The sequence below is a fragment of the Hemiscyllium ocellatum genome, chromosome 2, assembly GCF_020745735.1.
Source record: "Hemiscyllium ocellatum isolate sHemOce1 chromosome 2, sHemOce1.pat.X.cur, whole genome shotgun sequence".
Taxonomy (NCBI): domain Eukaryota; kingdom Metazoa; phylum Chordata; class Chondrichthyes; order Orectolobiformes; family Hemiscylliidae; genus Hemiscyllium; species Hemiscyllium ocellatum.
The window spans coordinates 37,562,625-37,590,521 of NC_083402.1; the positions used below are offsets into that span (position 1 = coordinate 37,562,625).

A 27,897-nucleotide genomic window follows, 5' to 3' on the forward strand; every position below is an offset into this window, starting at 1 on the left:
ATCAGTTTCTTCTGATTATGTGGGTTGCATTACTTGAGGGATGCCTTTGAAGTCATCTTATTTCAGTGCCTTCCTTGAGCTGGCCAAAGATGATGTGCTGTGGAACTCAGGAATCCTAAACACATCCATTCACTGCATAATTGGAAATCATGCCTTAAACCACCTAGGCCAGCGACCCTTCCTAAAGCTTCTCCAACTCTATATACACACACCTCTGACCAATTCTTTTCGTAACCCACCTTGTCATCTCTCTCTTCCACTCAATGTCTGTATAAGCTTGGTGATATTTTTGCAAAGTACCCCTCACTAAAGATTTGCAACATATAACTTTCTCTTATTAGTATCATAGTCACACCAGTTCAATTTTAAAAATAAAATCAAGTATCTCCTTCTGAATAACTTTTTCAAACACAAGCTGCTAACACGTACCGAGTGAGTGTTTATAATTTCTTCAATGGAGATGTAAATAACCGGTTTGCTTAGTGTCACCATGTCAGAGTACTCATCAATATTAAATTTTTCTTCTGGTTCTGGTACATCACAGGCTAACTGGAAAAAATTCCTGTAAGGAGGAGAGAAAAAAAACAGTTGGTAAGGAGCCAGAAGATTCACTCACTACACAATGTTCTCATTTGGAATGAACTTTTGCTTGTAAATCAAAATCTTTAAAAACTATGACAAAATCCAACTGCACAGATAGGATCCCCATTTATTGCAGCAGGTCAGGCAGCATTTTCAGGTACAGTTCAGAAGGAGGGTCACTGGACCCGAAACACTAACTTGGCTTTCTCTCCACAGATGCTGCCAGGCCTGCTGAGTTTCTCTTGCAATTTCTAATTTTGTTTGCGATTTCCAGCATCCTGTTTCTTTCCCCCCCCCATTTATCCCACTTCAGCACAGCTGTATTTCAGACTTGTACCATGCATCCCAGATCCAATAGTTACTTAACAGGGGATAAGAAAGGCATTTCCTAAAATCCTCTGAAGGATGATAGAAACCTCCTGTAGGGCAGTGTCAAGTTCTGACTAAGTCTGCAGTTTAAAAAAAAGGAAACTGTAAACATACATACAACACATTGTCAGGTCACTGGCAGCAACCACAAATGTTTCACAATACAAAAATATTTTAGCGACCGGTTAAAAGAATTTTAGCCTGAAATTTTACAATGGCATAGAGCTTCTCTGTTATTGAGAATTCAGGAAGAGGCCAATGTCTAATCCTGTTTCCAAACACTATCCTTGCAGGGTGAGAGTTGTAAATAGCAACAAGTAGATTGGGGATAAGTTCCAAATGGCTCATAGAGATAGTTGTCAATATAAAATGATTTGAAGGTGGTGGTGTTGGACTGAAGTTACATGAAAACAGATTATAGTCCAACAGGTTTATTTGAAATCACAAGCTTCTTCAACATTTGATGAAGGAGCAGCGTTCTGAAAGCTTGTGATTTCAAATAAATATAAAATAGTGGGTGTAAACTTTGCTGAGTGCTTTGGAGAGGAGCGGTTGTCTCCAGAGATATGACATTGGACATGTTCCATGACAGCCTTAGAGGAGTTTAGGTGTCCGTTTGGAGAGGTAAAGTGCCCTTTGGGGTGCTAAACATAGACATGAATATTCATAAACTGCGCAGAAATTCAGTGGAAATGTCAACAACAAAAATCAAAGCATTTTAAACTCCAGGAAGTTAAATATTTGAAAAAAGGCTGGGTATAGCGTTTAACATGAAATAACAAGTAATGATTTTTATTGTCTGTTGGTATAGGCCTGAAGACTGCTATCACTACAAGAGTGCTATATGACTGATTTCACAATTTTAATCATCACAACGGGGTGTTTTGCAATTTCACAGTTTGACTGACTAAGAGAGACTATGGCCTGATTCCAACAAAACCTCACTTTGCGATAACAGAATGAGAATAAAATCTCGGTCACTCCTTCCCAGATTAGTTTTGCAAAACCATGAATTGCTCTGATTCAGTGCTCCCAACCTTAACATGAAAATTTAGGCCAACAACAACTGTTATAAAAAACGTCAGAACTCAAGTTTTGCACATATAGTAAGAACAAGGACAAAGCAGCCCACTTGACTGGTACCCCAGCCACCATCTTCAACATTCACTTCCTTCACCACAGATGGAGAGTGTACCATCTACAATCTGCACTGCAGTAACTCACCAAGGCTCTTCCACAGCAACGTCTGAATCTGAGACCACTACCACTTGGTGACTCAAACAGCAGCAGATACACGGAAGCACCACCAACCTGTCTGCAAGTATATCACCGTTGTTCATGGTTGCTGGGTCAGAGTTCTGAAACTCCTTTCCAAAAAGCAACAATTCAAGACGGCAGTTCAGCGCCATCTCCTTCAGGGCAACTAGGGATAAGCAATAAATACTGACTTGGCAAAGACATCTCCATCCCATGAACGGATTAAGTTCAGTACACATTTAGGAATAGAGATGATCAAAAGCTGTTTCAAAAAGATGAATTTTAAGGAGGCTTTTAAAAAAAACTGTCGTCAAGTGGGAAACACAGAGGTGGAGGGAGTGATTTCCAAGGGAGGTGAAGGCTCTGCCTCTAATGGTGGTGCAGGGGAGCGGTCAAGTGGAAAGTGCGCCCAAGTCAAAGCATCAAATATTGCCCTAATGTGAAGGAAAATGGAGATGATTTTAGAGATGGAATCAGGTGTGCGATTTGAAGAGGACAGTGGGAACCATGTTTAATTTGGGGGATTCTGGATTAGTGGTGCTGGAAGAGCACAGCAGTTCAGGCAGCATCCAAAGTGCAGCGAAATCGACGTTTCGGGGAAAAGCCCTTCATCAGGAATCTTTATTCCTGATGAAGGGCTTTTGCCCGAAACGTCGATTTTGCTGCTCTTTGGATGCTGCCTGAACTGCTGTGCTCTTCCAGCACCACTAATCCAGAATCTGGTTTCCAGCATCTGCAGTAATTGTTTTTACCACCTTAATGAGAGGGATTGTCAGATGATAGGAGTGCAGAGTTTAGGACATTAAAAGTTAAAGGATGGAAGGCTGTTAAGGAATATGTTGATGAAATAGATTCTAGTTGTGATGAGTAGCAGGAGAGAACGGCAGGAATGGAGGAGTACCAGGTCATGGCTGGGGAAGTTAGAAGTCTTGGAATAGATAGAACATGAGGAATAAAGTGCTTCTCTGAGATAAGTAGAAGCCCAAGGTTTCACATAGCCTTGTTCAGACTACGCATATAGGTAGGGAAGGTGACAGGATAATAAGTGACAGTGTTTTGTGATTGGATAGAGACAAATAAACACTTCTACTGAGAGATGGGTGTGAGAACAATTACCATAGGGAAAGTACAACATCCACGTTACCACATCTGGCATGCACACAGCTGCTTTTCTGACTTTGGGTCTAATAATTTTCACAGATGTTCTTTATCCATTGTCCAACAAAAACTTTTTAAATAACTGTGAGTCAGAGAATGAAACATAAAAAGCAGCTTCTTTCTCCATGAATCGTATTTAACACTAGTCTATTGTGACCACATTACCACCGCCATAAGAAAATGTGCCACTGGAGAACAAAACAAAAATGAAATCTGGTTCACATCTCAACTCATACCTCAATTTATTCAGGAATGCATCCTGCCAAGTTAATCACTCCTTTATTCAGATTGTCAAATAAATTCGGTCTAATTACGTTAAGAAACTATAAATCCAAGTTAACACAGAACATAGAACAGTACAGCACAGGAATGGGCCCTTTGACCCACACGACAGAAAATTAAACTAATCCCTTCTGCCTGTCCTTGGTCCATCTCCCTCCATTCCTTGGATTTTCATGCGGTTATCTAAAAGTCCCATTAATGCCCCTATTGTAGCTGCCTCCACCACTCCCCCTGACAGTGCATTCCAGACTCCTACGACTCTGTTAAAAAAAAACTTGCTTCTCATGTCTCCTATGAAGTCCCCCCCACTTAACCTTAAATGCATGCCCTCAAGTATTAGACATTCCAACTCTGGAAAAAAGATTCTGACCGTCAGGAGTATTCTAATTCCTGTATAAATTTGGGACCACATGGTTCTGTTTGCTTCCTGCACCATGAAAACAATCCCATAACATTGCAGTAGTGATTTTATTTAAGTGCGACTTACTACCTAGCAATTTTACAAGTAGTTTCATTGTGATATAATTCATTCTGAAGCTGAAATCTTAAATCTGAAGGAGGGAAATAATGGAGGTGTCAGAGACAAGTTAACGATGGTGGAATGGGAAAGTACACTAAAAGTATTTGAATGTTAACATGTAATGAGTAGTATTTCAAGGAAGATGACATAATCAATAATAAATAAACATTGCCTAAAAGGTCTAGATAGATGAATCACTACAAGTTAAATACTATATTTGAAAAGGATGCCTGAAAAGGTGGCAAACCAGAGGACTGGGAGCAATTTAGAACACAGCAAAGTACTATCAAGTTACTGGTAAACAAAGGAAAGAGAATTTGGATGGAATCTAATGAGCAAAAGGTGGGACTGTAAAAGATTCTTCAGATATATGAAACAGAAAGAGACTAAAAAAGGAAAATGTGGGTCCATTGCAACTAGATATAGGAGAGTTTCTCATGTAGAACACAGAAATTGAAGACCAAGACTAAACACAAGTTTGCACCTCTCTTTACTGAAGAAGGAACCAAAAACATCTGTGAAAGGACTTGAGAAGCTGAGGACCTGAAAATGTAAGTACTTGTAAAGAGTTGTTCTTGACAAGTAATCTTGATTGAAGGTTAATAAATCCCTTAGAGTAGATAAACTGCACCCCAGTAAAGGTGGTGAGTATAGAGACAATAAGATGGGGTCGTGGTTTTTTATTCAAAATTCTGTAAGTCCAATAAGGTTTTGCCCACAATGGAAAGGAGCAACTTTAATTCTAATGTTTAAGGAGAAAAAGGCATAATGGAAAACTATCTGTTTGATATCAGTAGGAGGGAAAGAGAATCAATTACAAAGGATGTGATAATTGAACACATGTAAAAGAATTGCAGAATTGGGCAGTCAGCAGGAACTATAAAAAGGAAATCACGATCAACAAACCTGTGGATTGAAAGATGTTACTTTAAGCATAGATGTGGCAGAACCAGTGGAAGTAGTGCATTTGTATTTACAGAAGGAATTTGGTAGGATTCTATTGGAGTTTAGTAAGCAAAATTAGGGTGCATGAGATTGGTGGCAACATTCAAATATGGATTGAACATTAGTCAACAGACAGAAAGCAAGGAGTAGAATAAACAAACCAATGCCTGGAAAGCAGGCTGCTCCTAGTGGGGCACTATAAGGAGCAGTACTCTGCCCATATCTGCCCACAATTTATGTAAGTGATTTTGTGACAATAATATGGCTTTAAGTGATGTACTTTTGTCCTGGTTGTTTTTTATGAAGGAAGGTTGAGACAGAGGCGTCTAGTTGTCTGCTCAAAGCTAATAAAATAAATAGCTTGAGATGCTTGGTTTTTTTTCAAAAAAGGTGGTATAGGCGTGGGAGGTCATGTTGCGGCTGTGCAGGACATTGGTTAGGCCACTGTTGGAATATTGCGTGCAATTCTGGTCTCCTTCCTATTGAAAAGATGTTGTGAAACTTGAAAGGGTTCAGAAAAGATTTACAAGGATGTTGCCAGGGTTGGAGGATCTGAGCTACAGGGAGAGGCTGAACAGGCTGGGGCTGTTCTCCCTGGAGCGTCAGAAGCTGAGGGGTGACCTTATAGAGATTTACAAAATTATGAGGGACATGGATAGGGTAAATAGGCAAAGTCTTTTCCCTGGGGTGGGGGAGTCCAGAATTAGAGGGCATAGATTTAAGGTGAGGGGGGAAAAGATATAAAAGAGACCTAAGGGGCAACTTTTTCACGGAGGGTGGTACGTGTATGGAATGAGTTGCCAGAGGATGTGGTGGAGGCTGGTACAATTGCAACATTTAAGAGGCATTTGGATGGGTATATGAGTAGGAAAGGTTCAGAGGGATATGGACCGGGTGCTGGCAGGTGGGACTAGATTGGGTTGGGATATCTGGTCGGCATGGATGGGTTGGACCGAAGGGTCTGTTTCCACGCTGTACATCTCTATGACTATGACTCTACAATAGAAGCAGCTTGAATGGGTGGGGGCAAGCTCTCAGAACCAGAATTGTTAGTTTCAACTTTCGATATTTGACAGTTGCCGAAGTCTTGAAGCTGGATGTGAAAGCTTTTATTCCTCTGTTTATTACAGCTTAAAGCTGGAATTCTCTTCCTGCTGCTCGAATTGTATGCGAGACAATTTTATTGAATTTACCTTTGCCAAAAAAGTGTGTTTATGGGATGTTACTTTATTTGAACAATTAATTAGTAAGTTCATTATTTTGTTAAGCATTTCAATAGAGTTAGAGTTAAGCCAATTATTTTAGCTTGTCTGTATTTTTACACGACAAACAAAACAACGTTTATTTTGCATAAAATTGAATAGTTTGACCAATTGAATCGCATCTGGAATGTAACACCTTACAGTTACCTTCAAAACAAGAAAAAGTTAGGGTCTAGACTATCCGCTTAATATATTTAGATGCTGGATGGTCTGGCCCTAAACAAATTGGGGGCAATCTTTGGGATCAAAATCTCTAAGTCTGGCTTAGGTTTAAGAGTTATGGATTCAAAGATAGCGAATGGTGAGAGTTGGTGATATTTATTTTGGGTGTTGCATATGGCTCTTTTAGTTGCCAAGAATTTCCTTAGTGGGTGGAAGAAGCCACTTTGGGAGTTTTTCAGGAAGTCAGCAAGGTTAAGCTTTTGGAATTGGCAACCAAGCTAGGGTTTGGGTTTCCTCTGTCTGTTAAAACATTGCTGCAATAGTTCAACATTCACGATTGCCAGAAATGCCATTGGAATCTTTGGAAATGGCTAAAATTCAATTGTAAATGAAGCAGCTTGAACATGAAAAGAAAATGAAAGCGTTTGAATTACGATTTAAAAGTAGAAGAAATGCAGAAAGAGAGAATAGCTCTAGCAGAAGAAAAAGGAAAGGAAAGGAAGGCCCTTGCAGAAGAAAAGGGAGAAATTGAGTGTTTTTGAACTTTGGAGCTTGGAACGAAAACACAAAGCGAATTAAAATGGAGGAAGTAGAGGTGAAAGGTAGTGAGGAGGACAGTAATAGTGAGTTTTAGATCAGGTGAAGGTCCTGGATGTAGGTTTGCTTGCTGAGCTGAGCTCTGATGGAGGCTCACTGAAGATGTTACCCAGTGTGGTGACAAAATGTCTGAAAACAAACCTTCCAGATCAGCGAGCAAATCTACATCCAGAGGACAGCAATGGAGAGCAACTCTGTTGTTGCCAAAGGCTGAGTGGAGATGTGTTTAATTATATCCAAATGCTGCTAATGCTTGATGAGAACGTACAAGCCTTTTACACTTCATTTGAGAAAGTGGTTAAGTAAATGAAATGACCAGTGACCATGTAGGTATTGTTGATTCAAACAAAGTTGGTAAGTGGAATGAGTGAAGTTTTTGCATTACTATCAAAAGGAGATATCTGAGGAGTACGATGAAGTGAAAAAAAGCCATCTTCAGTGCATATCAGCTAATATTAGAAGCGGACAGACAATGTTTTAGGAATCTAAGGAGGGAATCTGGTCAAACACACATTGGGTTTGAAAGGATCATAGTAAATTTTGATAGGGTGTATAAGGATATTGAAAACTGATCAAACATACGACACGCTTAGAGAAACAATTACTTTGAAGGAGTTCAAAAGTTAATTTGATAAAGTAGTGAGAACTCACGGGGAAGAGCAGAGAGTTAAGACTGCAAGATTAGAAGCTGAAATGGCAGATGATTTGGAGTTGGCTCATAAATCAAAGTTTGTTTTCTGACGTCAATTTCAATCTGTGATGGATAAAATTGTGGAAAGAGAAATCCTCAGGCGGTAAGGGAAAAGGGATGGCTGATCATCCTTAATCAGTAGCCTGTTCCTGCCTTATCTTCATAACCCTCGATTCCACAATCCTTGAGAGCTCTATCCAACTCTTTCTTAAATGAATCCAGAGACTGGGCCTCCACTACCCTCTGGGGCAGAGCATTCTCTCTCGATGAAGAGGTTTCTTCTCATCTCTGTTCTAAATGGTCTACCTCGTATTTTTAAGCTGTGTCCTCTGGTTCGGCACTCACCCATCAGCGGAAACACGTTTCTGCCTCCAGAGTGTCCAATTCTTTAATAATCTTATATGTCTCAATCAGATCCCCTCTCAGTCTTCTAAACCCAAGGGTATACAAGCCCAGACGCTCCAGTCTGTCTTTCAGTGTAAGGTAATCCTGCCATTCCAGGAATTGACCTCATGTACCTATGCTGCACTCCCTCAATAGTCAGAATGTACTTCCTCAAATTTGGAGACCAGAACTGCACACAGTACTCCAGGTGCGGTCTCACCAGGGCCCTGTACAGCTGCAGAAGAACCTCTTTGCTTCTATACTCAAACCCTCTTGTTATGAAGGCCAGCATGCTATTAGCCTTTTTCACTACCTGCTGTACCTGAACGCTTACCTTCATTGACTGGTGTACCAGAACACCCAGATATCTTTGTACAGTCCCTTTACCTAAATTGATTCCATTTAGGTAGTAATCTGCCTTCCTGTTCTTGCCACCAAAGTGGATAACCATATGTTTATCCACATTAAACTGCATCTGCCATGCATCTGACCACTCACCTAACTTGTCCAGGTCATCCTGTTAATCTCCTAACATCTTCCTCACATTTCACCCTGCCATCCAGCTTAATAACATTAGCAAATTTGCTGATGATACTACTAATACCATCTTCTATATCATTAACATATATTGTAAAAAGCTGCGGTCCCAGCAATGATCCTTGCGGTACCCCACTGGTCACTGCCTGCCATTCTGAAATGGAGCCGTTTATCACTATTTTGTTTCCTATCAGCCAGCCAACTTTCAATCCAAGTTAGTACTTTGTCCCCAATACCATGCACCCTAATTTTGCTCACTAACTTCCTATGTGGGACTTTATCAAAAGCTTTCTAAAAGTCCAGATACACTACATTTACTGGATCTCCCTCGTCCATCTTCAGAGTTACATCCTCAAAAGATTCCAGAAGATTAGTCAAGCATGATTTCCCCTTCAGAAATCCATGCTGACTCTGACCTATCCGGTTACTACTATCCAGATGTGTCGTAACTTCATCCTTTATAATAGACTCCAGTATCTTTCCCACCACTGAGGTCAGACTAACTGGTCTATAATTTCCTGCTTTCTCTCTCCCATCTTTCTTAAAAAGTGGTATAACATTAGCCACCTCCAATCCGCAGGAACTGATCACGAATGTATCGAACTCTGGGAAATAATCACCAACGCATCCACAATTTCTCAAGCCACCTCCTTCAGTACCCTGGGATGTAGACCATCAGGCCCCGGGGACTTATCAACCTTCTCTCCAGTCTCTCCAACACCAATTCCTGGCAAATATAAATTCCCTTCCGTTCAGGTCCTTCAGCCACTGTTACCTCAGGGAGATTGCTGGTGTCTTCCCCAGTGAATACAGATCTGAAGTACCAATTCAATTCTTCTGCCATTTCTTTGTTCCCCGTAATATATTCCCCTGTTTCTGTCTTCAAGGGCCCAATTTTAGTCTTAACCATTTTTTTGCCTTTCACATACCTAAAAAAAACACTTTTACTATCCTCCTTTATATTATTGGCCAGTTTACCTTCGTACCTCATTTTTTCTCTGCATATTTCCTTATAGTAATCCTCTGTTGTTCTTTACAAGCCAAACAAGTCCACACCGACCCTCTGAAAAGTACCCACCCAGACTCATTTCCCTACATTTACCCCAACTAATGCACCTAACACAATGGGGGCAATTTAGCATGGCCAATTCGCCTGATCTGCATATCTTTGGATGGTGGGAGGAAACCGGAGCACCTAGGGGGAAACTCACCCAGACACTAGGAATTTGTGCAAACTCCACGTAGACAGTCGCCCGAGGCAGGAATCAAACCCGGATCCATGGCGCCGTGAGGCAGCAGTGCTAACCACTGAGCCATCATGCCGCCTCAAAATTACTACTGGAAATGGACTTTCTCCCACAACATTGTAAGCTTCTGGAAGAATACAGGGTCTTCAAAGATATTTGAACAAACAACTATGATTCAAATACACAAAAAGGCTTGCTTCAATTCTTTAGTCAATTCCCTGGAGCGTTCCGAACATGATTCGGGCATGACTTGAAACATTAACTATTTCTCTCTTCAAAAGGTGCAGCCCTGATTATTTCTGGTGCTTTGTTTCACTCTGCATTATTTAACTCCTAGCTTATTCCCTGTCAACCACATGACTGGTGCTTATTTGTGATCATACCAGTTTGAAACTTTTGTAGCCTTACAAATGTTATGCTGTAAAATCCCTTAAAATTATTTAAAGGTTTTGGCCAGATTTGAATACTGGCGATAGCTTGGTTTGTCAAGACTTTGCAGAGTTCAAGAACGAACAGGAAACAGAGAGAACCTTATACAAGGTTAAATTGGCAACTTCTGAAACAACAATGTTTGCCTTTCAAAAGATTTAGAGTCTTCTAAAATTATAGAATTCTAAAATAAAAGTGCTGCTTTGACCAGATTTTCTCACTAGCTTTGGAAGAATTTGGTAGCAAAAACATTAAGTTGGCAAACTCACCCAAACAATCAAGTTGCAAAATGAAGTCATACAACTGAGCTTAAAGTTCTAAACTGCCAAATAGATAACTAAGTTCCGTCCATTGCAATAATGGTTCCTAACTGCTGAAACCACAAGACAATGTTTGTGAAAAAGCTGACCTGAATTTAGGCATAAGGCATGACTAATAGCCAAGGCCTCTCCAAAAATAAAGTGCGGAGATCAATAAATGTTCAGAAAGACTTTCTTCATGGGAATAGAGAGTTAGAGCGGAGACAACATTATTGCAAATTGAATACATTTTGAGGAAGGATTGGGTTTGACAGGACACATACCCATTTTCATGTTAAATATTCTGTTCTCTGAGAAAGCAGACTGAATGCCTTAGGTCATGCTAATTTTCCCTACTTGCTTATTTGCCAGGTATCAATGCTGTTTACACTTCAGGTCTGTCAACCATTTATCAATATGGACAAAATGAGCCATATTTTACTGCAAACGATAGTAAGGGCTTCTGGAAGTTTTAATGCAAAAAGAAATTATCTTTGGCAGTGTGGCCCTATACTTGAATTCTTCTAAACACAATCTAAGGCTTTGCCTCCATTCTTTCTTTCACCGAACATATTTACTTATCAAAGCTTCTGGCTATTCAAATTAAGCTAATTATCCAGTATGGGACGGCAGGTAGCGTGAGATGGCAGCAGTGAGACAGACACCAAGTGAGTTGCTGACTGAATTAAGTTTCCAATAGGTTGTCAAAGTAGAAATTCAGTGCAAGGGGGCCAGTGTTTTAACGAAGTTTTAGTGCAAGTAGTAATAGATTTGGAGGTGCCGGTGTTGGACTGGAGTGCACAAAGTTAAAAATCAAACACCACCACATTATAGTCCAACGGATTTATTTGAAAGCACTAGTTTCCGAAGCGCTGCTGTTTCGTCAGGTGGTTGTGGAGCAGAATCATCAGACACAGAATTTATAGCAACAGGATTGCATTGTCATGGAGTGTAATATTAAACAAATTTAGCTTTTTAATCTCCCCTTCATTGTCCAGTACTTCCCAGGAACTGGAAACCTACGCCATATTCTTCACAGCCTGCACATTATCAATGAGGGTGATAACCTCACTACGACCTTCTCCACGCCTCCTCTTCTTGCCTTTAAACAACCACCAAACCTCAAACAGATCTTTGTTTGCAGCAAACTGTCTGGCCTTCAGGACAACACCATACAACACTGCCACGGCAGATGCTGCAAGACGTGTCAGAGTGTCAGCATGGATACCGTCATTACATGTGGGGACACCACCTACCATATACGTGGCAGGTACTCATGTGACCCGGCCAACATTGTCTAATTCATATGCTGAGGCAACAGACAAACGGACACTGCACAACAATCAACAGACAGGAGTGTTCCCTCCAAGTCAGAGAACAGTTCAGTGGTCAGGGATATTCAGCCTTGGACTTTTGGGTGATCATCCTCCGAGGCAGACTAAGGGACAGGCAACAATGCAAAGTGGCCAAGCAGTGGCCGATAGCGAAGTTCTGTAACCATGGGGATGGCTCAACCGGGATCTGGAGTTCATGTCACACTGCAGGTGACCCCATTTCACTACATACACTCGTACAGACCCACGCAAACCCTCTCTCTCACATTCACATACACCCCTCCACACTCCCACCCTCTCAGACTCATACCCCATTACACACCGTCTCACAGACACTCTCACATGCACACACTCTGTCTCCCTGGCACGTGTGCGCACACACAAATAAGTTTGTGGAGTGAATTTGTACTTGCAAAGTCATATTTTGCTTTGCTTAAAAATTGCATAAATCCATCTAAGATTCTGTAAAACCCACTTTAGAACATTGGGACACAGACAGACTTTAACTTCACACCCTCAATGTGGGGATCTGAGTGGAGACGGCACCTGTTGTTAAAGCTATCTTGAGAATGTAACTTTAAAAAGGTTCTGGGATTTACATATGAAGGAACCAAAACTAACATGATCTAAAAGATGAAGGACTTCAGCTAAATTTGTTTAACATTACACTCCACGACACTGCAATCCTATTGCTATAAATTCTGTGTCTGATGATTTTTCTTCACAACCACCTGATGAAGGAGCAGCGCTCCGAAAGTTGGTGCTTCCAAATAAACCTATTGGACTATAACCTGGTGTTGTGTGATTTTTAACTTTGCAAGAAGTAAACTTTCCAGAGTGAGAGGCAAGTATAAGAGAATAAAAAGTGTGGATTGAAAGGCGGAACTGCAATAAAACCAACGACAGAGAGATGTCAAAGCACAGCCTGACAGGAGTGTGGGAAAAGACAATGATTTGTGAATATTTCTAGTCTTTCAAGGAAGAGAAAGCTTTTCAGTTGGTGTTTTGGTCTCCAGAGCTTTTCTCTTCTCATTTCTTAGAAATGACTGCTTAAGCATTAGATGGATACCAGTGACTTGTTAGTTTCTAAAAACAGTTAAGTCTGTACAATTAAGTGTAAAAAGCAGGGTATCTCAAGTCATTAATTTATGATTCAAAGTTTGTGCGAAGATTTGTAGCTCAGGTGCTTGTTGTAATGGTTCTGTTCGCCGAGCTGGAAGTTTTAGTTGCAAACGTTTCGTCCCCTGGCTAGGAGACATCATCAGTGCTCTGGAGCCTCCTGCGAAGCGCTTCTTTGATGTTTCTTCCGGTATTTATAGTGGTCTGTCCTTGCCGCTTCCGGGTGTCAGTTTCAGCTGTCCGCTGTAGTGGTTGGTATATTGGGTCCAGGTCGATGTGTTTGTTGATGGAGTTTGTGGATGAATGCCATGCCTCTAGGAATTCCCTGGCTGTTCTCTGTCTGGCTTGCCCTATGATAGTAGTGCAACATGAATTCGACTGGGAAAACACTACTATCATAGGGCAAGCCAGACAGAGAACAGGCAGGAAATTGCTAGAGGCATGGCATTCATCCACAAACTCCATCAACAAACACATCGACCTGGACCCAATATACCAACCACTACAGCGGACAGCTGAAACTGACACCCGGAAGCTGCAAGGACAGACCACTATAAATACCAGAAGAAACATCAAAGAAGCGCTTCGCAGGAGGCTCCAGAGCACTGATGATGTCTCCTAGCCAGGGGACGAAACGTTTGCAACTAAAACTTCCAGCTTGGCGAACAGAACCACTACATTAATTTATGAGTTAAATCAAATATAATAGTGACGAGAGGATGGATGATAGGCTGTTCCTGCAAGCCAATGTGAGCCAGCGTGAACTTATCCATACTAAGTCTTTGCAGTTCGAGGAACTTTGGATCAGAGCTTCCTGTACGAATCCAGCAAGACATCCCAGTTCCTGCCCTCAAATCTTCTAGCAGTGAATGCCAACATTATACTTGCCTTCTTCACTGCTTGCTGCATTTGTGTGTTTACTTTCAGCGACTGGTGTACAGACACCCAGGTCTCATTTCACTAATCTAACACAGAGTTAACATTGAGTCCAGTGACCCTTCAGAATGTTCTGCAATTTCTATTTTACATCCATTGGCTCATCCTCCAACTGGACTAGTTGCATCCTGGAACAATTCCAGTGGATTTGTCAAACATTATTTTCCTTTCGTAAATCCATGCTGATTGTCTGATTCTGTCACTGTTTTCAAGTGCACTGTTGTTAAATCTTTTATACTGATAGCTGCTGTCTCATCAGAGAGATGGGTGACTGGTGCAGAACTTAACCAGAGTTACCACACGTCAGGAGTGGTTGAGAAGGTGGCACTCTGCATGCTAATCTCAGCCTGTACAGGAATTGATTCCATGCTACTGGCATCACTCTGTAAGCTCTTTGTACTCAGGTATAGCAGCCAGAAACAGTTTACTTCTGACCTGCTTGGATAGTTTCCACATGTGTTACAGCAGGGAGCTGTACTTTTGGTGTTTCACGTTATTTTGCAAAATTGGAAAAGACAACTCCAGCTACACTGTTCATGCTCTTTGGTACTTTGCACACAAACCCATCTTCAGCACCCACTCAATTACAAACTTTCTAACAACTGATGAGTCAGCATGATTACCATGCGAACGTGACTTTTAACACTGCAGCCCAGCAAGATTTATTTCTCTTTGACATCCCTTAATGATTTTGAAAGCAAAGGCAATGAGTCACTCTGAAGCACATAGTTTGGACAATCCTTGAGTTTACAGAACCAGCTGCTATAATCCAGGGAAGACATTTATAAATAACTTGAGTATTTGCAGTTTGGGATTTGCAGAACACAGCCATGTTGTAGCTGCTGCCCAAAAACAACTTGCTGCAAAGTAAATGCAAGGACTGGATCAACTCCATGTCATATCCTCTATTGCAGTCTTTCAGCTAAGTAATTAGAGCAACACGAGCATTACAGTTAAATAAAGAGATGGTGAGATACTGGAGAACTTCAGCAAGAAAAAAAAACTATTGACATCTCTCACTCCATTTTGAGTGCAGTTGCCTTTATATTACCAGTGACACTGAAATTTCAGAAAGCAATGGAAAACTAGAGTTTGAGTTTGGAATTGCCAATGTAGCAGAGGCAAAAGACTTAAATTTGAACACCCTTGAAATATATTCAAACCTATTGATTCTTGTGTTAGAGCAGTTAACCAGCCATGCCAAAATTCTTTTTTCCCAGAGCGCAATCCTATCTTGGCTGCTTTTACTTTGTAGTAGAAATGCGATATATTTGTAACCAGCAGCGTAAGCAAGGTGACAAGGGTGTGTTTCCAGTAAGTAGACACTGCATTTTTCTGATCCTTTTTGCACATTTTCTGAATGAACATACTTACCAACAAATCACAGAAACATCAGACTAATCAATTCAATTGTACCTGAATTACAAGTCACACCCATTTGACATCAGTGCTGCTGAATATTGTTAATTCACCCAAAACTGGTAACGCCAAAGTGTATTTTGTATTGAAACAATAATGAAGATATAATAAAAAAAACAATTTTTCCCTATTTTGCTAAAGCAGATAAATTTAAACGTCAACATTTTCACCTCAGATTCTATATATTGCAATTTACCTGAATTTCTGGTAAGTCTGTGATAAGTAGGCATTCATAGATGACAATTGTGCATTTTCTCCTTCGAACAGTTTATTTGAGGCAGCGTGCTGCAACACTTTTGCCACGGAGCCCAAGTTCCGCCGTTGATCGGGATGGAGCTGACCACCAGCCGTCATATCAATAATATCAAATCCATCAGGAGCGACAATGGCCGGGTTCATGTAGCGATAGTAAAGAAGATTGCCTACAATCTACAAACATCAATATTAAAATCACTGGGACACAACTTTTAGATAATTATGAAATAAGCAATAAATAGATTGTGGCCTTATCTGAGTCAAGTGTTACTCATCTTCCGTCCCTCTACTTGGCCTGTTAATATCCCATACAAGAATTAAAATCATTATAACTTATGTTCCACACGACAATGGAAATTCCTAGCTATGCTTCCAATTTTGTAAAACCTCAAATACACTGCTTCGCTTTAGGATCCAGGAAAGTGTGATTTTTCTGCACTTTAGTCAGTCATAAAGACGGAACTAGGCCTGGAGAGATATCTGGCTAGAACACTATTTCACAAAATATGATGATGAATAAGAAACTGAACATTGACACATTTGAAATACATTAACAGATGTAGGACCAAAGCTACAATGGTTTGTAAAACAATGAGGATTAGCAACACAAGTATTTCGGGGTATTAGTCTTCAGATACGGTAGTTGTATTTACACATCGAAAGAAACTGCAGTGTTTTAAATGATAAATGTGGGTTTTGAACTCATTCCCTCAAATTTTACAAAAAAAAATCAAAATGTAAACTCTGGAGAACTGAGGTATTAAACGTTCAAAACTGGATTTGTAATTTCCAGTTTCAAAGTACAGTCCTCATATGGTACTGTGCAAGAAATCGGTTTGGCCGCACTGAACCATAAACACACCTTCAAGGTTACTGGGAGTCACCTGATGGCATATGTGAGCATATGTATGATGTGAGCACATATTATAAACCTTCAAAATGATTATTTCAGTCAACATTTTGACTCTTACAAAAAGCCACGAGCAGGATTAGATCCATGGAGAACGTCAGAGATCAGTATTTACTCATTCTTGTAAAGGGCAAGCTTAGGTTTATAACTAAAGCTATATTAGGGGACACAGTTTCCAAAAGGTCACATCACTAAGCCATATCAGCAAAGAGAAAAAAAATTAGTTGAAATGTCTTAGAATTTAGGAACTAATCTAGTTAGAAGAAACTTAACTACGCTGGAAAACATGATGATGGGATTTGACATGCTGACTGTCATTCACAACTGGTTGTATTGACAGTATAAACACCTCCCTGATATTTTGAGATGAACTAAACTTTATAGTGTATTAAACAAAATATGAATAGCAATCTTTTGGATAGTAAACGATCATACCCTTCAGTGCACCAGTTAAAATAATGATAAAAGCCGCACAGAGACAAAACTTTTTGAGAAGCAGCCAAATTCGGAGTGTTAATAAAGAAAATTATTTTCAAATACACGAGCAACTAATATCCTAAAGTTGCCTTTTATTGCAGTCTTTGTGATGATTGCATAGAATTAGATTCATTGCATGGTAGTCCAAAAACACAATATCCTGTTCTTATACAGGATTACAGAAGAAATTTACAAAAGTAATACCAGAACTAAAGGGTTAAAGTCATTGAGAAACACTACACTAGTTGGGACTTTCCTTTTCCTCTCTCATAGGTCATTCTCCAACTGCTGAGCTCAAAATTAAGGAAGTTTCTATTCTGTCAAATCCTATCTTGTCAACATGTGGGAGAATGCGAATCTAAATGTAAGAAACACAGACATCAATAAATTCTATGCTGTGAATTCTATGTTACAAACACAAAGGAATTTTAACAAGATTTCATCAGGGATGCTTCATTTTATAGGATATTTCACTCAGTAAAATTAGTAATTTTCCATTTTCAATAGGACTGTTTTTCTCATTAATCTACAACCCCCTCAGTAACTTAACTCTTTTGTAGAGAATTATTACTCGTGTTCAATCACATTAGAAGCAAATACAATTACCTGTTTACAATAAATCTTCAAAACATTTCTTTTAAGGCTGTCAAAATAACAACTTGTTTGGGACACAGTTACCATTTTTTTAAAACAAAAATCATGTTTCTTTTGTCAGAGCCAGTTGAAGTAAGCCAACTTATCAAGTATTATCGAGCTACCTTTAGCAGTTCATCTTCAGTGGAATCAGGAAATTTTTCATGCAGCGAATTCTTCAAAACTTTGGCGATGTACCTCATTCCATAACTACACACAGACAAATGAATTTTAAAAAAGGGTGAAATATTAACACTTGCATAATAGGTTTTCACGTAAAAACTGTTACAAGTTAGAAATCACACAACACCAGGTTATAGTCCAACAGTTTTAATTGGGAGCACGCTAGCTTTTGGAGCGCCGTTCCTTCATCACCTGATGCTCCGAAAGCTAGTCTGCTTTCAATTAAACCTGTTGGACTATAACCTGTTGTTGTGTGATTTTTAACTTTGTACACCCCAGTCTGGCACCGGTATCTCCAAATCAAGACTAAATAAAGGGTTTTTTTAAAAAGTGCTCGAGATATGCTATTTGAGTCACTCTACAGGGATAATTAAAAAAAAAACTCTCCTCCTCTCTACAGGAAGGTAAAACACTTTTGCTCAATGAAAGTTGGACTCAGAAGCAAATTAATTGTTATGGAATAAAGCAACTTTAATAAGACATTAGATAGAATCAATGACAGGAAAAGGCAGTAGGAGTATACTTAAGAGGGAAATCAGGAGGGTAAAGGGGCCATGAGATACCTTTGGCAAACAGAGTTAAGGAGAATCCAAACAGTTTTCATAAATACATTAAGCACAAAAGGGTAACTAGGGAGAGAATAGGGTCCCTCAAAGATCAGCAAGGCGGCCTTTGTGTGGAGCCGCAGGAGATGGGGGAGATAGTAAACTAGAATTTTGCGTCAGTGTTTACTGTGGAAAAGGACATGGAAGATAAAGAACGTAGGGAACTAGATGGTGACATCCTGAAAAATGTCCATATTAGAGAGGAGGAAGTGCTGGATGTCTTGAAACACGTAAAAGTGTATAAATCCCCAGGACCTGATCAGGTGCGCCCTAGAACTCTTTGGGAAATGAGGAAAGGGATTGCTGGGCCTCTTGCTGAGATATTTGTATCATCAATAGTTAGAGGTGAGGTACCAGAAGACTGGAGGTTGGCTAATGTGGTGCCACTGATCAAGAAGGGTGGTAAGGACAAGCCAGAGAATTATAGACCAGTGAGCCTAATGTCAGTGGTGGGCAAGTTGTTGGAGGGAATCCTAAGGGACAGAATGTACATGTATTTGGAAAGGTAACTGCTGATTAGGGATAGTCAACATGGCTTTGTGCATGGGAAGTCATGTCTCACAAACTTGATTGAGTTTTTTGAAGTAACAAAAAGGATTGATGAGGGTAGAGTCATCTATATGGACTTCAGTAAGGTGTTCGACAAGGTTCCCCATGGGAGACTGATTAGCAAGGTTAGATCTCATGAAACACAGGGAAAACTAGCCATTTGGATACAGAACTGGCTCAAAAGGTAGAAGACAGAGGGTAGTGGTTTTGTTAGATTAGATTAGATTACTTACAGTGTGGAAACAGGCCCTTCAGCCCAACAAGTCCGCACCGACCCGCCGAAGAGCAATCCACTCAGACCCATTCCCCTACATTTATCCCTTCACCTAACACTATGGGCAATTAGCATGGCCAATTCACCTAACCTGCACATTTTTGGACTGTGGGAGGAAACCGGAGCACCTGGAGGAAACCCACGCAGACACGGGGAGAACGTGCAAATTCCACATACACAGTTGCCTGAGGTGGGAATTGAACCCAGGTCTCTGGCGCTGTGAGGCAGCAGTGATAATCACTGTGCCGTCCACAGTGGTGGATCGTTCTTTTTCAAATTGGAGGCCTGTGACCAGTGGACTGCCACAAGGAACGGTGCTGGGTCCACTACTTTTCGCCATTTGCAAATTAAGAGGTATAGTTAGTAAGTTTGCTGATGACGCCAAAATTGGAGGTGTCGTGGATAGCAAAGAAGGTTACCTCGGATTACATTGGGATCTTCATCAGATGGGCCAATGGGCTGAGGAGTGGCAGATGGAGTTTAATTTTAGAAAAATGTGAGGTACTGCAATTTGGGAAAGCAAATCTAAGCAGGACTTAAACACTTAATGGTAAGGTCCTAGGGAGGGTTGCTGAACAAAGAGACCTTGGAGTGCAGGTTCATGGCATCTTGAAAGTAATCACAGGTAGATAGAATAGTGAAGGTGACGTTTGTTATGCTTGCCTTTATTGGTCAGAGTATTGAGTACAGGAGTTGGGAGGTCAGGTTGCAGCTGTACACGACATTGGTTAGGACATTGTTGGAATATCGCATGCAATTCTGGTCTCCTTCCTATTGGAAAGATGTTGTGAAACTTGAAAAGGCTTCAGAAAAAAATTACAAGGATGTTGTCAGGGTTGGAGGATTTGAACTATAAGGTTGAATAGCCTGGGGCTGTTTTCCCTGGTGCGTCGGAGACTGAGGGGTGACCTTATAGAGGTTTATAAAATCATCAGGGGCATGGACAGGATAAATAGACAAGGTCTTTTCCCTGGGATGGAGGAGTCCAGAACTAGGGGGCAGAGGTTTAGGGTGAGAGGGACAAGATAAAGAGGAGTCATCTAAGGGCAACATTTTCATGCAGACGGCAGTATGTGTATGGAATGGCCTGCCAGAGGAAATGAAAGTGAAGACTACAGATGATGGAGATTCGAGTGAGTGTGGTGTTGGAAAAGCACAGCAGGTCAGGCAGCATCCAAGGAGTAGGGGAATCAACGTTTTGGGCAAAAGCCCTATGGTGGAGGCTCGTACAATTGTAACATTTAAAAGGCATCTGGACAAGTATATGAACAGGAAGGGTTTGGAGAGATATGGGCTGGGTGCTAGCAGGTAGGACTATATTGGGTTGGGATATCTGGTCAGCATGACGAGTTAGAAAGAAGGGTCTGTTTCTGTGCTGTACATTTCTGTGATTCTACGCTGAGAGTTTTAGTGTGATGCTTTTACTCCATGCAGATTATCCAGCTGGGAAGATACATCTCAGCTGGAACTAAATTTTATTTTAATTGTTAGCTACCACCGGTAAAAGGTAAAGTTACCATTGTCCCAGAGGATGACTGGACTTCTCTCTCTCTCTCTCTCTCTCTCTCTCTCTCTCTCTCTCGAGAGAGAGAGAGAGAGAGAGAGAGAGCGCGCGAGCGAGGGAGGAGTGGTGGAGAGTTTAACCAGAGATGACATGGCTCAGCTGAGGGGTGAAGTACAGAAGACGGGACCTTTATGGCCTGTACAGGAATGGAATTCAAGTATGGTGAACAAGACTAAGCATGTTTTATTGAAGGAATGCAGTGGATAAAATAATCCAGAACTGACCCTTGTCTAACCTGAGCAACATTCATTTACTCCAATACATTGAGTTTTTTACTCAATCAACCAGGTTTTTACACAAATCATTGGGATTTCAAAATGTCAAAACTTTTCTTAAATGTCAATCAATCCAAAAGCTCATCAAATCTAATCTGAAAATTGTTACAGATTACATGCATTTACTTTTGCAGTTGGTCACATAAAAAGTAATTTTTAGTTAAAAACGACCAGCCTCAAATTAATTCTGGTTTCTCATTAATCAACTTATGCATTTGTAGATACTTGCATAAATATTTGCTGATAGTCTCTGAATGTTGACTTTATCACCACACATTATCATTAATACTTTAAGTCTGTTATAACAAATATCACTTCATAGCTAACCATCAGTTCCTGTTGATATTAGCAGAAAATGCAACTTACACAAACCAGAATCATACATTGGAGTCTTAGTTTAAAATTAAGCATGCATTTATTCATAATCACAACATTTGAAAAAATAATTCAGATAGAAAAATAAACTATGGTTTAGTGTAACATGGGTGAGAATGGGGAAGAAAGGAGATGATGTCAGATGAGCAGCAGGACCAGTACAAATTGCTCTATAACACTTGTTACTTTCGCTGCTAAGGACAAATCAGTCTTTTGTTTTATAGAGTAGAGGAAAAAAACCTGAGCAAAGTACATTTAATCAACTTGTACATAGGTATCTAACACAAACGAAATCCAGATGAAAATCAATAAAGCTCTCCAGAGTTTCATTTGAATTAAGAAAACAGGATCTACAGTTCGATATAATGTTCACGAATTTATGTTTTCTGCTTGAGACCAAATGATTCCATGGAATTGATAACTGATCAATGAATTCAGAATCAAAAGCTAGAGTGGTAGGCAAGTAGCTGTTAATTCAATGACAGCTTAATAAGCAGGACGATGATAAAATTGGTTCGAGTCCAATTTCGGGTGCAGAATAGGTGCCATTCTTGGAGTGCATGTCTAAACATGTGGACAAATCGGACATGATGTGACTAATTTAAATAAACTGGCAACTTGCCTAATGAGGGGTTGTCAGCATTGTGCATTGCTCATTTATAGGAAGCCCAATTGAAGATAGGTATGGTTTTGCTGCTGAAAGTTAAACATGAACATTCATTGATAATGGCATGTAGACGAAATATTGCAAGAGCACCCCGTTCTGACTTCAGCCCCATATTTTAAAATGGCTGATTTGAGTTGACCGCTGGGGCTAGCTCACAAAAGCATGAGATGCCGTCAGGTGCTTATCCAGAGTGAGATAACACATTGAAAATCTGTGATCCTTGTTTTAGGACCAAGAAATGAATGAACCACAATGATTATTTCAAGATCTTCAAACAGATTTTTAATTTTGATGATCTTGGAAACATTTATTACAAGTGACTCAGTTTGTAAAGAAATGCTAATGGCGGCATGGTGGCTCAGTGATTAGCACTGCTGCCTCACAGCGCCAGGGACCCGGGTTTGATTCCAGCCTCGGGTGACTGTGTGTGGAATTTGCACATTCTCCCTGCGTCTGCGTGGATTTCCTCTGGATGCTCCAGTTTCCTCCCACAGTCCAAAGATGTGCAGGTTAGGTGAATTGATCATGCTAAATTGCCTATGGAGTTAGGCGCATTAGTCAGGAGGACTAGGTCTGGGTGGATTACTCTTTGGAGGGTCGGTGTGAACTAGTTGGGCCGAAGGGCCTGTTTCCACACAGTAGGGAATGTAGGAATCTAGTCACTATAGGAATTGAGAAAGTGTCAGTGTATACCATTCATTAAAAAAAAGCAAATACAGATGAAAATACCTTCAGGGCACTTTCTTTTTGCAAACAAGTTTGGCAATGACATAAGTCTGAAGCTGGCATTGTATTTTAAACAAAATCAGTGTCCAATGAGTGGAAATGTTATCAAACTTTGCTTAAATTTAATGGTTGCAGCATACAAAAGCCAAGTCAACACTTATGGACACAAATTCAACTGCAGTTTATAACTGTGAAATACAAAAATGCACAATGATTTTTGATATATTTAAAACAAATTTCAATTGCACTGATTTCTAATATTTGTTTCTATGTAATATCTCAATTCTGAACCCATCTGCTACGTATAGAGATTGAGAATGGGTATAACTGGAAGCTTGTTCACACATCTCCAAGAATAGGCTTAATGGGCTAAAGACTTCCACGTGGATGCTGACATTCTATGATTCTAAGACATAAGCTACTTACGGAATGGTATCCAAGGATGTGCTAATGGACGTGAGAACCTTATCGGTAACTGCTTGCAGGTTGTGCATTGAGGTTTCAAGTTTTGTCTTGACTTCTGTATGTGACAAGGCCTGCTCTGCTGTGACATCATATGGCAGCTTGCTGCAAATGCAATACAATGTAATATTTCCTTAGGCATGCAATTCATAGCTTTGATTAGAAACACCAGTAAATGAATTATTGAAAAGAGAAAAAACCTGAATCAGAGTGTGGAATCCTCAATAATTTGAGTGAAATTATCTACCCATTCCTAACTGAAGTACATGAGAATAGAGATTCGGGTTACATAAGAACCTCGATTATCCAGCATTCGATTAACTGAATTTCAGAGGAGTCAAGATTAGACTGGTGCTGGAAAAGCACAGCAGGGCAGGCAGCATGCAAGGAATAGGAAAACTGACGTTTCGGGCAGTAGCCCTTCATCGGGAATGAGGCTGGAAGCCTCCGGGGTGGAAAGATAAATGGGAGGGGCATGGGGCTGGGAAGAAGATAGTTAAGAGTGCAATAGGTGGATGGAGGAAGAGGTAAAGATGATAGGTTGGAGAGGAGGATGCAGCGGATAGGTGGGAAGGAAGATAGACAGGTAGAACAGGTCAAGTGGACGGTGCTGAGCTAAATGTTTGGAACTGGGGTGAAGTGAGGGAAGGGGAAATGAGGAAACTGATGAAGTCCACATTGATGCCCTAGGGTTGAAGTGTTCTGAGGCGGAAGATGAAGCGTTCTTCCTCCAGGCAGTGGGTGGTGAGAGAGTGGCGGTGGAAGCCCAGGACTTACATGTCCTCAACAGAGTGGTTGGGGTGTTGAAATGTTCGGCCACGGGGCAGTGGGGTTCATTGGTACGGTTGTCCTGGAGATGTTCCCTAAAGCGCTCTGCGAGAAGGCGTCCAGTCTCCCCAATGTAAAGGAGACCGCATCGGGAGCAAGGAATGCAGTAAATGACATTTGTGGAGGTGCAGGTGAAATTTAGATGGATGTGGAAGGCTCCTTTGGGGCCTTGGATGGAGCTGAGAGAGGAGGTGTGGGCACAGGTTTTGCAATTGCTGCAGTGGCAGGGGAAGGTGCCAGGACGGGAGGGTGGGTTGTGGGGGTGTGGATCTGACCAGGTAGTCACGGAGGGAATGGTCTTTGTGGAAAGCGGATAGGGGTGGGGAGTGATTTCAGATGATCCAAACAACAACGCAAGGTCCTGTTATGTGGTGACTTATGTTATTCAACATCCGATGAACTGAGCGAAATACTCCCCACCCATGTCCTTTGGATAATCGAAGTTCCTCTGTATATGGATTCTAGATTTCAAAACACATGGGACAAGGTTATAATGCTGATACACAGGCACAAATACAGGAAAGGTAGATGTAGAATTTCATGAAGTCAGCCAGTGTGCTGCTGACTTTTCTGCATATCTGGCAACAAGTATTTTCCCTCAAATGACGCAACAATTATAATGTCTGTCATCTGCAACCACTAACCCACCTCAATCACCGAATCAGGAGTGCTGCAGATGTCTGCAGGCAGTCTCCTGTTGGCAGATCGGGGGTGGGGGGGGGGGGGGGGGGGGGGGGTGCGGGGGAGGTGTGCAGTACTCCAGGGTTCACTGACATTCCCTTACCTCCACCATTATCACCTGGCTGCAGCCAATCTAGTGAGGGACTGGTCCTCCACAGGATGTGGGGGCTAGCAGCTTATAGCTATTTGTAATTTCAAATGAAATGTACAATGAATATAAGTGGATGTCTCAAAATGGAGGCATTCGTGCTCTCAGTCTTCATTAGTTTCATAGATTCTGTGCAAGGTGGAAGTAGGCCATTTGGTCCATTAAGTCCACACTGACCTCTGAAGAGCAACCCAGGCCCACTCCCCCTATCAGACTTACCATGGCTAGTGCACCTAATCTACACATTCCTGGACACTGTGGGCAATTTAGCATGGCCAATCCACCTAACATGCACATCTTCAGATTGTGGGAGAAAACCAAAGCAGACATGGAGAGAATGTCCATGTGGAGTTTGCACAGTCACCCAAGGGTGGAATCCAACCCAGGTGCCTGGAGCTGTGAGGCAACAGAGCTAACCATTGAACCATCGTGCTGCCCTTCACTACATTGGCAGACTGCGGCTCCCATCATGCTGGAGGACCTGCTATTGACACTCCAACTTCGAAGGCCTGTTTGCCATCTTTAAGCAGACAGTGATCGCATCCCTCTGGCCACTGTCTGCCCATTTAGATCAAACTGCGATTGAATTACTGTTCCTGATGCAGTGTGAATTTGACCACAATATTGTGGTTTTCCAATCTAAAATTCCACTCTAAAGACAGCACACCGAGCTGCAGCATGACATCCTCATTAATCTTTAAAGCTGACTTACTCTAGGCATTAACTTAAAGACCAGGTGAAGTACGCAACTTAAAGTAAACAATTTTGTAATGATTTCGATAATATGTTTTTCCTGACACAATGAAATAAATCAAAGCCTTCATTACATCGGCTTAATGTTTTTATAAATAGTGACTCAGAACCACAGAACTGTTACGGCACAGGCCATTCAGCCCATCATACCTGCACCTGCTCTTCAAATAAGCATAATTACTCAGTGCCAACCTCCTGTTTTTGCCCCAGAACTATACACACCATTATGAATGCCTCAACTGAACCTGCCTCAACAAGATTTCCAGGCAGTGCATTCCATACCTTAACTACTCGTTGTGAGATAATTTTTTTTCTCATGTAACCCTTGCTTCCTTGGCATATCACTGCAGATCCTTTTTTTTTTAAAATGAGTGGGAATAGCTTCTCTCCATTTGCTCTATCCAGCCCATTCACGATTTTAAAAATCCCTATCAAATCTCCTCCCAGTAATTTTTAACTTTTATTAAAAATGCATTCATGAGATTTGAAGGTTACTGGCTCGGCCAGTATTTTTTGCCCATCCCTAATGGCACAATGGGGGTGCAGTTGATAATCAATCACATTGCTATGGTCTGGAGTCACATGTAGGCCAGACCAGGAAAGGATGGCAGATATCCTTCCCTAAATGACATTGCTGAACTAACCTTTCTTCAGTGTAATACAGAAAACAGATGCACAGAAAGTTATTCCTGACTCTTAGCGGAGAGTAAGAAAATTTAAATTAAAAAATGGGATGTAAAAAAAAGAAAGATAACATAAAAAGAGAGGAACACAAAGGAGTTTTAATTGATTGCCCTTGACCCAGTCTAGCACCTGGAAACTGCAACTGTGCAAAAACAGAGCGTTCTCTCACTGGGCTTTGGTCAACTTTTACAACATTATGGAATTTATCCCATCCATTTGTATCTGCTGTTTTGCATTCAGCAACTGTCCTGGAACGTGCTTTTCGTAATCCAACTAATTCAGGGAGTGATGGATTGAAGCTTCTACTGAAAAGGTTGCATAACACATGCCAGGAATCGGTTTTGGGTTGACACCAGATGAGTAACAGGTAACCAACATCCAGCAAGGCCCAAAAGGAAACATGGCTCGAGTCCCAAAGTTTGAACACTATATGTATACAACGGGATTAATAACCATACTAAGATTATTTGACGAGCTAACATAGAATGGACTATATGACTTGATATGGGCCAGACTATATGACTTGCTTCTGTGCTGTAAATTTCTTCTATTACAATAAAACTATCAAAAAGGTGAGCTTGTACACACTTATCAGCTGACTATTATTAATTTGTCAATTATGTTACCAACCTGGCTTCACCAGTCTGCATCTCCATTTGATTTACCCAGGCCTTATATACCTCCACTGGGTTTGTATTGATCGTGAGAGTTTTATCCTCCATTATTTCTTTTACTACAGGAGAAAGCAGCTGCCTGAGAGCATTCTGTCCACGTGCACCACGGTTGAAGGTGACCACCATTTTAATGACCGTGGGGTTTCCAGTGACAATATCTTGAACCTGATCCACCTTAGACCTGTATTTAGTAAACATAAGACAAAACATGTGCAGAATTTAAGAGCTTTAATTCACGCCTTCGCCAAAGAAAAGCTACCCCATACATTCTCAGAACTCAGTTAAAGCACTTGCTTCTGAACTTTTATTTTCAAATGATAAATATTTAATCATATTGCACAACATTTGGTCACTTTTCATTAAATATCTTAGATTTGCAACTTTATTCTTTAACATTAAGGGATGGTAAGCTATTACAGTTTGCTTTTGGCTAACTACGGTGATTAAGAATTCATTTTGCAGTATAGCATACATATTCATATACTTGAATGCTCATGTGTCACCAATAGATAGCCATTCTCTCTGCCTTGATATTAAAAAGGAACATTTTCTGATTTTTATCCATAATGCTAAAACAAGTTATAGTTATGGCCAGTGTACATTTTTCCTTCTTTTAGTCCATGGTATTTTGCACTGTAATTACAA

At 40.8% G+C, this 27,897-nt stretch overlaps 1 protein-coding gene across 3 annotated transcripts in view; it reads right to left on the minus strand.

Annotated features, from left to right (window-relative positions):
- iqgap2 (IQ motif containing GTPase activating protein 2) overlaps positions 1 to 27,897 on the minus strand; it is a 355,835-nt gene that overhangs the window by 83,168 nt on the left and 244,770 nt on the right. For all 3 annotated transcript variants that reach the window (XM_060835869.1, XM_060835872.1, XM_060835870.1), the window contains 5 exons: positions 27,209 to 27,433; positions 23,449 to 23,589; positions 17,930 to 18,014; positions 15,726 to 15,958; positions 430 to 562 (listed from right to left, as the gene is read on the minus strand). In XM_060835869.1, coding sequence (XP_060691852.1) covers positions 430 to 562; positions 15,726 to 15,958; positions 17,930 to 18,014; positions 23,449 to 23,589; positions 27,209 to 27,433 — 817 coding nt within the window. The remainder of the gene's footprint in view (positions 1 to 429; positions 563 to 15,725; positions 15,959 to 17,929; positions 18,015 to 23,448; positions 23,590 to 27,208; positions 27,434 to 27,897) is intronic.